The sequence below is a fragment of the Oncorhynchus masou genome, chromosome 22 (genome assembly GCF_036934945.1).
Source record: "Oncorhynchus masou masou isolate Uvic2021 chromosome 22, UVic_Omas_1.1, whole genome shotgun sequence".
NCBI classification, from domain to species: Eukaryota; Metazoa; Chordata; class Actinopteri; order Salmoniformes; family Salmonidae; genus Oncorhynchus; species Oncorhynchus masou.
Window position 1 is genome coordinate 47,341,796 of NC_088233.1, and position 12,201 is coordinate 47,353,996.

General features: G+C 40.3%; 1 protein-coding gene across 2 annotated transcripts in view; it reads right to left on the reverse strand.

The window, feature by feature from the left end:
* The window catches only part of ush1c (Usher syndrome 1C), a 48,813-nt gene that overhangs the window by 12,548 nt on the left and 24,064 nt on the right, over window positions 1-12,201 (reverse strand). For both annotated transcript variants that reach the window (XM_064930364.1, XM_064930363.1), the window contains exon 15: window positions 833-874. In XM_064930364.1, the coding sequence (XP_064786436.1) occupies window positions 833-874 (42 nt within the window). The remainder of the gene's footprint in view (window positions 1-832; window positions 875-12,201) is intronic.

A 12,201-nucleotide genomic window follows, 5' to 3' on the forward strand; every position in this document is an offset into this window, starting at 1 on the left:
CGAAGGTTCACCTTCCAACAGGACAACTACCCTAAGCACACAGAAAAGACAACGCAAGAGTGGCCTCAGGACAAGTCTCTGAATGTCCTTTAGTGACCCAGCCAGAGCGCGGACTTGAACCCGGTTGAACATCTCTGGAGAGACCTGAAAATAGCTGTGCAGCAATGCTCCCCATCCAACCTGATAGAGCTTGATCTGCAGAGAAGAATGAGAGAAACTCCCCAAATACAGGTGTGCCAAGCTTGTAGCTTCATACCCAAGAAGACTCAATGCTGTAATCGCTGTCAAAGGGGCTTCAACAAAGTACTGAGTAAATGGCCTGAATGCTTATGTAAATGTGTTATTTCAGTCCTTTTTGTAAGACATTTGCAAAAATGTCTAAACCTGTTTTTGCTTCATCATTATAGGATATTGTGTGTGGATTGAGGGAGAGAGAAAAATAACTATTTCATCAATTTATTATGGCTGTAACGTAACAAAATGTAGAAAAAGTCAAGGGGGTCTGAATACTTTCCGAAGGCAATGTATGGCTTTAGCTATAGAAAACCATTTACTGAGGCGCATTGACTATTTCCAAGAAAGATGAGAACATTAGAGGTGTCCCACTGAGGTTCCCAGGAAGGCTATAACACAGAATGGCTGTTACAGTGACTCAATGGCCACACGGAACTGAGAAGGTCAACTATGGGATGGCTCACAATGGAGACTGACATTTACAAACTGCTTTATAGTCACGGTTAACAGATCTTCGTTGGCACATGTCACACGCCTGTACACATGACATGATCCTGTACGTCTAAAGGTCTTGCAGCTATAGACACACATACAGTACCATGGAGTGGGGATCAAAGTCTTCCACGTATTTCTGAAAGCCCTGAAAGACAAAACAACATATTAGACAGTTCAACATGGCAATGCTGCATTGAGGTTCAGCGCCACTAGGAAGCATGGTTGAACAATAGGCCTATAATACAGGCCCTATTTCACCCTGGTCTCTTAACTGATTTCTTGCTCAGTAATATGACATCTTACACAATCTGTGGTAGGAGCAGAAATGACTATCCTTTCCTTTGTTAGTCTATGGCACGGTAAAACTTCATAGGTTCAACCTGAACCAGGGCAATGTGGCTTATTACTTTTCTAAATGACGTTGGCATGTAATGATGTAATTAGGTTCTAACAGAGAACGAGTGTGGTGAGTGTACAAGGGCTAGATTTCCTTTGACAACCACTTCTGTCTTTAAATGGTATTTCAAATTGATGAATGTTATAATACAACAAAAACCAAGGCTGTGGACTCATTTTCCATGTCTTTCCAGCTCTGAAAAATAAAGTGATGAGAATGTCTATGCAACTGTAGAGAGAAGGCTAACTATACACATGGAGTGTACAAAACATTAGGAACATCTTCCTAATATTAAGCTGACCCCTCCCCCCTTCCCCGAGAACAGCCTCAATTCGTCGTGGAAAGTTCCACGGGGATGCTGGCCCGTGTTGACTCCGATGCTTCCCACAGTTGTGTCAAGTTGGTTGGATGTCGTTTGGGTGGTGGACCATTCTTGATATACACAGGAAACTGTTGAGCGTGAAAAACCCAGCAGCATTACAGTTCTTGACACACTCAAGGCTGGTGCGCCTACAGGGTTGGGGAGTAACGTAATCTGTTACATGTAAGGGGTTACCAAAAAAACGGTAACTGTAATCCGTTAAATTACCAGCAAAAATATTGTAATCAGATTACAGATACTTTTGAAAAATCTTTGATACTCCTGTTTTCTCAATGACATTCAAATCAACATTGAAAAATGCGGAAGTTTAAATTTGTTCCACCTGAGCGATCTGACCACAAGTCAGAGACCACTATGATGACACACCAAATGGGTTTGATGGAATTCTGGAAAATAGCAGGAATAGGCCTTCAAACTCAGTGCCTCTTTGCTTGACACCTCTCCGAAAATCAAAAGAAATCAGCCAAGACCTCAGAAAAAAAATTGTAGACCTTGACAAGTCTGGTTCATCCTTGGGAGCAATTTCCAAACGCCTGAAGGTACCACGTTCATCTGTACAAACAATAGTACGCAAGTATAAACACCATGGGACCACGCAGCTGTCATACCGCTCAGGTAGGAGACGCATTCTGTCTCCTAGAGATGAACGTACTTTGGTGCGAAAAGTGCAAACCAATCCCAGAACAACAGCAAAGGACCTTGTGAAGACGCTGGAGGAAACTAGAGGTCGACCGATTAATCGGAATGGACGATTAATTAGGGCCGATTTCAAGTTTTCATAACAATTGGAAATCGGTATTTTTGGACACTGATTTGGCCGACTTTTTTTTTTTACACCTTTATTTAATCTTTATTTAACTTCTTATGGCTGGGGGCAGTATTGAGTAGCTTGGATGAATAAGTTGCCCAAAGTAAACGGCCTGCTCTCAGTCTCAGTTGCTAATATATGCATATTATAATTAGTAGTATTGGATAGAAAACACTATAAAGTTTCTAAAACTGTTTGAATGATGTCTGTGAGTATAACAGAACTCAAATGGCAAGCAAAATCCAGAGGATAAATCAAAACAGGAAGTGAAAAATCTCAGCTTTGCATGTATTCACCAAAGTCCCCAATGAAATCCTCTTGAGATATTAATGATGTTGCACTGCCTTGGGGTTCCACTAGATGACAACCATCAATAGAAATTTTAATGAGACTTCTATGGTGTTGTGGGAGTGAATGATAGCAGAATCTTTCAGGTGTCTGGCAGTCAGCCATTTTCTGACCACGCTTATTCCTCATGGTACCCACTTGCGTTTCATTGCTCATGAAGACAAGAAGGAATACTCCGGTTGGAATTTCATTGAAGCTATATGTTAAAAACATCCTAATGATTGATTCTGCACTTAGTTTGAAATGTTTCTTCGACCTGTATTATAACTTTTTGAAGTTTTTGTCCGATGTAACGCTGACCAGAATGAGCATTTGGATATGTATACCAAACACGCTAACAAAAGAAGGTATTTGGCCATAAATAACGGACATTATCGAACAAAACAAACATTTATTGTGGACCTGGGATTCCTGGAGTGCTTTCTGATGTAGATCATCAAAGGTAATGGAATATTTATCATGTAATTTCTTGTTTATGTTGATGGCAACATGCCGGCTAATTGTGACTAATTTTTCTGAGCGCCGCCTCAGATTATTGCATGGCTGGCCGTAAATTAAAAAAAAAAATCATACACAGTGTTTGCATTAAGGAGAACTATATCTATAATTCCATGTGTATAACTTGCATTATCATCTACATTTATGATGAATATTTCTTTTGAATGATGTGGCTATCACTGGATGTTTTTGGAACTAGTGAATGTAACGCGCCAATGTAAACTCATATTTTGATAAATATGAACCTTATCAAACAAAACATACATGTATTGTGTAACATGAAGTCCTATTAGTGTCATCTGATGAAGATCATCAAAGGTTAGTGATTAATTTTATCTCTATTTGTGCTTTTTGAAACTCCTCTCTTTGGCTGGAAAAAAAATGTCTGTGTTTTTCTGTGGCTATATGTGGTGACCTAACATAATCGTTTGTGGTGCTTTTGCTGTAAAGCATATTTGAAATCAGACACTGTGGTGGGATTAACAACAAGAATAGCTTTAAACTGGTATGAGATACATGTATGTTTGAGGAATTTTAATTATGAGATTTTTGATGTTTTGAAAAAATAGCGCCCTGCACGTTCACTGGCTGTTGTCATATCGCTCCCATTACCGGGATTGCAGCCATAAGAAGTTAACTAGGCAAGTCAGTTAAGAACACATTCTTATTTTCAATGACGGCCTAGGAACGGTGGGTTAAGTGCCTTGTTCAGTGGCAGAACCACAGATTTTTACCTTGTCAGCTCGGGGATTCAATCTTTCAACCTTACAGTTAACTAGTCCAACACTCTAACCACCTGCCTCTCATTGCACTCCACAAGGAGTCTGCCTGTTATGCGAATGCAGAAAGGCAAGGTAAGTTGCTAGCTAGCATTAAACTTATCTTATAAAAAACAATCAATCAATCATAATCACTAGTTAACTACACATGGTTGATGATATTGCTAGTTTATCTAGCGTGTCCTGTGTTGCATATAATCGATGCGGTGAGTATTCGCGAAAAAGGACTGTCCTTGCTCCAATGTGTACCTAACCATAAACATCAATGCCTTTCTTAAAATGAATAGACAGAAGTAAATATTTTTAAACCTGCATATTTAGCTAAAAGAAATCCAGGTTAGCAGGCAATATTAACCAGGTGAAATTGTGTCACTTCTCTTGCGATCATTGCACGTAGAGTCAGTGCATATGCAAAAGTTTGGGCTGCCTAATTTGCCAGAATTTTACGTAATTATGACATAACATTGAAGGTTGTGCAATGTAACAGGAATATTTAGACTTATGGATGCCACCCGTTAGATAAAATACGGAACGGTTCCGTATTTCACTGAAAGAATGAAAGTCTTGTTTTCGAGATGATAGTTTCCGGATTCGACCATATTAATGACCTAAGGCTCGTATTTCTGTGTGTTATTATGTTATAATTATGTCTATGATTTGATAGAGCAGTCTGACTGAGCGATGGTGGGCACCAGCAGGCTCGTAAGCATTCATTCAAACAGTACTTTCGTGCGTTTTGCCAGCAGCCCTTTGCTCTGCTTCAAGCATTGCACTGTTATGACTTCAAGCCCATCAACTCCCGAGATTAGGCAGGTGAAACCGATGTGAAATGGCTAGCTAGTTAGCGGGTTGCGCTCTAATAGCGTTTCAATCGTCACTCGCTCTGAGACTTGGAGTAGTTATTCCCCTTGCTCTGCATGGGTAACTCTGTTTCGAGGGTGGCTGTTTTTCAATGTGTTCCTGGTTCGAGCTCAGGTAGGGGCGAGGTGAGAGACGGAAGCTATACTGTTACACTGGCAATACTAATGTGCCTATAAGAACATCCAATAGTCAAAGGTATATGAAATACAAATGGTATAGAGAGAAATAGTCCTATAATTAATTCCTATAATAACTACAACCTAAAACTTCTTACCTGGGAATATTGAAGACTCATGTTAAAAGGAACCACCAGCTTTCATATGTTCTCATGTTCTGAGCAAGGAACTTAAACATTAGCTTTCTTACATGGCACATATTGCACTTTTACTTTCTTCTCCAACACTTTGTTTTTGCATTATTTAAACCAAATTGAACATGTTTCATTATTTATTTGAAGCTAAATAAATTGTATTGATGCATTATATTAAGTTAGAATAAGTGTTCATTCAGTATTGTTGGAATTATCATTATTACAAATATATATATATTTTTTTTTAATCGACCGATTAATCGGTATCAGCTTTTTTTTGGGGGGGGGGGGGGGTCCTCCAATAATCGGTTTGGTATCGGCGTTGAAAAATCATAATCGGTCGACCTCTAGAGGAAACAGGGACAAATGTATCTATATCCACAGTATATATTGACATAATCTGAAATGCCACTCAGCAAGGAAGAAGCCACTGCTCCAAAACTGCCATAAAAAAGCCAGACTCCGGTTTGCAACTGCACATGGGGACAAAGATTGTACTTTTTGAAGAAATGTCCTCTGGTCTGATGAAACGAAAATAGAACTATTTGGCCATAACGGCCATTGTTATGGAAAGGAGGATGCTTTTAAGCCGAAGAACACCATCCCAACCGTGAAGCACGGGGGTGGCAGCATCATGTTGTGGGGGTGCTTTGCTGCAGGATGGACTGGTGCACTTCACAAAATAGATGGGAATTTTTAATGTCAGGAATTGTTAAAAACTGAGTTTAAATGCATTTGGCTAAGGTGTATGTAAACTTCCGACTTCAACTGTATATCCTTTGATTCTTGAATAATATAAATGCCTCATAAGCTTAGTTCAAGTGTTACACTCCATGAGAACCCAAAATATAAGCAGGTTTTTTCTAAATGTTTGTAAACATTGTAAATGTAAACAAACACTGTATGGCCTCATAACATGGTTAAAACAATCAGTTTGATATCATGGATAGTCAGTCCTTGCATCCAGGCCCATCCCTCAGCTTTTTGCAAAAACAGAGGTGGGGCGACGGTTTGTTAGTTTCCTCTCTGGATTTGCCCTTTAAACAGCTGCATATTATCAAGATATCAAAGTGTCACCAACAAAAAGGTAAACAATAGTCCTACAGTATAGCAAAGGCAGCAAATGCCATTCATTTTTCACATGTAAATAGCACTTTTCAGTAGTGATCAAAGCATGCCATTCCATGAGCGCAGCATTTATTTTTCAACTCAAATCAATGAGCTCAATCAGTCGTCCATGACAACAAAATCATAAACAACCGAGTTGGGGCTGGCTAATAAGTCCTTAGTGCTCAATAAAACAATTTGGCTAATCTATACTTCCATATTTCCAAATCCTATTCCTGAAGATCAAAGGTTATAACATTTATTGGAATGACTGTTTATTAATGTAAAGATATAATTTAATTGTATTATTATTATATGCAGTAGAAAGCGATGGGTTAGAAGAAGCCTACATATAACCAACCCATAAAGTACAATTTAACATCCATATATGGCCAGCTATGTAAACTTTAACATTGATTTATCCTGCAATAGATGTTGTTCAATTGGTAACATACATTCTCTTCTTCTAATGCCTCTGAAGGAGAAAGTAATCTAAAAGTAACAATGTAATTAGATTACGTTACTGTGTTTGGGTAATCCAAAGGTTATGTTACGGATTACAATTTTGGACAGGTAACTAGTAACTGTAAGGATTACATTTTGAAAGTAACCTACCCAACACTGCCTACTACCATACTCCATTCAAAGGCACTGACATATTTTGTCTTGCCCATTCACCCTCTGAATGGCACACACACAATCCATGTCCCAATTGTCTCATGGCTAAAAATAATTATTTAACCTGTCTACTCCCCTTCATCTACACTTATTGAAGTGGGTTTAACAAGTGACATTAGTAAGTGATCATAGCTATTCACCTGGATTCACCTGGTCAGTGTGTCATGGAAAGAGCAGGTGTTCCTAATGTTTGTACACTCAGTGTATTTAGCAACTCATGAAATAAAAATGTTGCTTCAAAAAATCTAGATGTTATTGTTAAAACCAACACATTTCAGTGTTTCAACACATCAGTTGCCTCTATAAAATATAGATTTTTTTTTTGAAGTAAACTTCTATTGTCCTACCAAGACTTTCCAAATATCAGTTTTTCTGTTTGCTCCACTGTTCAAGAACCTTGTCTTGTAAAGCGAGATAGCGACAGCATTTCTTATTGTCACTTCAAAACATTGTCAAAGGAGATTCATTGATATACACACTCACAAACACCGTCATTTGTGGCCTTCAAAATCTGAGGGCCACAGCTCCTCAATCTCCATTCAGGAGAAAGAGGACTCATGTCTCAACCACTGCAGCAACAGCTCAGTTAACAAGGCAATCACACTGCACTTTCCATTTCAAAAAGACGTCTCCAGTTTGAAACAAATGCCAATTTAATTGTAAAGCGTCCTTCATGACTGGAGACATCAGTCTGAGGGAGTCAGAATGAACGTTAATTCAATCTGGCTGAATGAGAAGCCAATTTATTGCAATGACATTGATGCTCTCTGCGGTACAAAAGGCTCTCTGCGGTACAAGTTTGTATCTCAAATAGCATCCTATTCCCTATATAGTGCACTACTTTCCACCAGATATAGTGCAGAATATGTGCAATAGCAGGGTGCCACAGAGTTTATTTTAAGGCAAGGAATGTCAACTCGAGGTTTTTAATGACAATAAGCATGATCTGTAGGGTCGGGTAAAAACATGGAGGCCCTTCTTCCCATTGCACAGGAAGTTGGTTGTGGTCTCAGTTTGTATCGAACACTAATATGCCATTTGCGGCGGGACAATGGACAGTCAGTTCAGTTCATTTCAGGGCAACCTGAACACTAAAAAGAAGACGTACAACCACATATCTACACTACTCAGCATCCACACCATCTGCATATCTACCTTGAGACAAAAGAAGGCCCAATGCATGTACATAATACTTAACTTCCACAGTCAATTTAGTTGAGCTATCGAATGTGTACAAGGGACTACTGCATCCAACAGAAAGGACAGGTTGGGAGCCAGGGAAATAAAGGAGGCAGTCACTCCACACGTCACTCTGAGGAAGAAAGGTGGATTGATTTAGATTAGAAAGAACAAGAGAAAACAGCCACTAAACTACTGAGAACCACTCAGAGCAGAGGAGAGCACAGTCAGGGGAGAAGGTGGTGATGGGTTTGGATTACTTGTCTCTTGTTGTTGGACCTAAACGTGTTGTTATACGTCACCATCCGTTTCAGCATCTCCGGGGGCTGTAACACAGGAACCAGACAGTAGTCATGAGAGATTGACACTATGACACCTCGCTTTCCCTCCCCCCCTCCCTCCCCCGCTCCCCAAGCTCCTTCCCTCCCTCTATGCCTTAGGGTGTGTCATGACTGTTCTGTGAGGATCTGAACGGGTCAGATCAGCTTGGCAATGGATGACAATAACAAGGCCCTCTCTCTCCCACGGGGGGGGGGCTCCTGGGAGGTTGACAGTTCACACCCTGTCATAAATTACAGGAGAAGGAGACTTTCTCTCCCACTCCAGTATTTAACCCAAGGAATGTTCTTTGTTTCACAGAAGTTTTCCGGCCGAAACTCTAGCACATCAAAAGTGAATACTGGAACAATAATTCTAACCTATGAATATGGGGACTGGTCAGTGGGGAGCTAAAGAAAACTACAGCCTGGTACGGCAACTTCAAGGCTCTCCAGAGGGTGGTGCAGTCTGCATAACGCATCACCGGGGGCAACCTACCTGCCCTCCATGACACCAACAGCACCCGATGTCACAGGAAGGCCAAAAAGATCATCAAGGACATCAACCACCCGAGCCACAGCCTGTTCACACCACTATCATCCAAAAGGCGAGGTCAGTACAGATGCATCAAAGCTGGGACTGAGAGACTGAAAAACAGCTTCTATCTCAAGGCCATCAGACTCCTAAAGACCAATCACTAACTCAGAGAGGCTGCTGCCTACATTGAGACCCAATCCCTGGCCACTTTAATAAATTAATCATTAGTCACTTTATACAATTCACTCTAAATAATGCCACTTTAATAATGTTTACATATTTTACATTACTCATATCACATGTATATACTGTATTTTATACCATCTACTGCACCTTGCTTATGCTGCTCAGCAATCGCTAATCCATACACTTACATGTACATATTCTCATTCAACCCATTTAGATTTGTGTGTATTATGTAGTTGTTGGGGAAATGTTAGATATTACTGCACTGTTTGTACTAGAAGCATAAGCATTTCACTACACTCACATTATCATCTGCTAACCATGTGACAAATAAAATGTAATTAAAAACTGTACGGACGTAATACTGTAACTTGGAAAGTATATCCCCTTTATCTGTCAAGTTTCCATCCAATACATTGTGCATATAATATGACATATTAAGAAAGTATTGTTGTTAAGATATGAAAGTGATTTTAGGAGGTATAAGAGAATCTATCTCCTATAAACTGTGCATAAGTAGGTAGCCACACCCGATAAGGTCAGAGAGAGTGTCAGATGGACGGAACCGTCCCCTTCGGCCAGAGGACATAAAAGGCTTGCCAACAGAGATTAACATCAGACCAGGAAACGTGAGGCGGTAGCTACATGTATGAAAAGGTTGTAACTTTGAACCTCAACACGAGGTGAAGAAATAAACTCACCTTCCTTTAGACAAGTGAGACGGTGAGCTGCAGCTTATGTCCATCGTGGTCCAAATGCTGAATAATCAACACGAGGTGTAGGCGAGAAGCTCACCTCCCAGACAATCACTGAGACAGTTGATTAGCTGTCTTGAGTCAAATATCTAGAAAAGCGAATCTAAGTGAGACTATCCTACTACGCTCATCACCAATGGGAACCGTTGACACGGCTGGCTAGCTATCTTCTAGAGTGAACCATAGTAGAAGACGGGAAAGTGGAGACCCCTTTCAGACAATCAGAGCCATACAGCTTGCCACTGAAAGGCCAACAACCTTCCTAAGGAGGGTTGGTTCCGACCGAACAAAGGCACTCACATGTAAATACATTCATGATCTCTTATTCCAAACGGGCAGTGGTTTGTGTGCAAACTATATGATTAATGTGTGAATAGTTCTGAAATGTATCGATGATAAGTGTCTTTGTCTCTTTCTCTCCCTCTCCGTGTCGTTGTGTAAAAAGCCACCATATTGTAGAAGTCGGCCAGGGACCTTTGTCTCATGTATTAAGTGTATATGTTATCCTGTTATTATTTAGTTAACTTGCAAAATAAATTATTCAACCAATTTGTGTAGTACTGAATCATGAGTAAGGCTGGTGTTTTTGTAGATGCATGAGGTTACGACTGTTCATAATGATAAGAGGTAATGATTAATAAGATGACTGTTTATCGATGTAATAGATATATCTTATAGAGTTTAATTCGGGAGATGGTAACTCTTTAAACAACCTCTTCCGTGGTGCCCCAAATTCCTAATGAGTTAGTTGTTACATGACCAATTTAGTTGGGTAACAATTAAACATAGTTAGTGGATTAAATAAATAACAGTCATCAGCTTAATGAAAATAAAGTCACGACAGGTTGATTATAAATACTAGATGGTCAACTATCTGGGGGTATTTCAAGATATCCGGGGACTTAGGAGGACTGTACTGCTGGAGAGGGCGGGTTAAATATACATTTGTAATATGGATATGGAATGTGTATTGTACTGTGAAATGTGGTTGAGATGTGGTTTGATGGTATGCAATGCAATTTTTAGCTGCCGGGGGACTCACTGGGGTTACTGTGGTGTTTCAATGTAGTGAGGATGGCTTATTAAAGAAATACAAAAAGTCTCTCTCCGTTTCTCACTTTTGTGTTGCCTCCTCTTTCTTTCAGAGTCTCTGTCTAGGCTCCCTCTGTCTAGGCTCCCTCTGTCTGGGCTCCCTCTGTCTGGGCTCCCTCTGTCTGGGCTCCCTCTGTCTGGGCTCCCTCTGTCTAGGCTCCCTCTGTCTGGGCTCCCTCTGTCTAGGCTCCAAAGTGGCGCAGTGGTCTAAGGCACTGTATCTCAGTGCAAGAGGCATCACTATAGTACCTGATTCAAATCCAGGCTGTATCACATCTGGCTGTGATTGGGAGGGTGGCGCACAATCGGCCCAGCATTGTCCGGGTTTGGCCGGAGTAGGCCATCATTGTAAATAAGAATTTGCTTGCCTAGTTAAATAAAGGTGAACTTAAAAACATTTTTTTTAAAGTCTGTCTCTCTGTCAACATCAGCAAAACCTTCACCTGGGATCAACTTCACTTTACAAGTGGTAGAGAAATAATCCTCCATGTTGGTACCACACTATCTAATCTGAATCCTAACTAGACTGTAGCTAAATGCTTTGGATCTTCTAGAGCTAACACAGCAGCCAATCTAAAGAGGACCATCGTGCTCTCCCAGAACTTTGGTTGGTGCATAAAACCTGTAAACTCATATAAGCAAAAAGATGTGATGGGTCTGCACTCAAAAAGATGTTGCGTAAGGCTGATATCATTTTTCGATTTGGTTTATTACTTTATTTGCATCAGCAGTAGCGTACACGTTTCAGCTTTTAATGATCAGCATTTACAGGGAACACAGGTGAGCAACTGACGAGCAACAGGTGCTTCTAATCGGGGTTGCCACTCATCTGCCAATCAGATTCTCTGGTCTACACGCATACAAATGCAAAGAAATACAGAATTATAGGGTACGGGAGCGGGCACAAAGAGCAATTGGGGTTATGAGACGTGAACCATCCGCTCATTTGGATACACTATATACATGTACGAGATAGCTTACCACAAAGGGAATCAGGCTAGGTCGTTCATAAATATGTGAGCCTAACCTCATAAATGATATGCAAAATATGATATGGACAGTGTTCTTGATAAGGACAGGGTTTAAATTGCTCACCTGTGGCCTATAAATTGGAAAAATATTACCTATTACCTATATTACCTTGCTCACCTGTGGCCGAAAAATATTACCTACAGACTTGAAGAAGGCTGCAAAGCCAAAACGTTTGACGCAGTTAAAAGAATAAACGGAAAAGTCA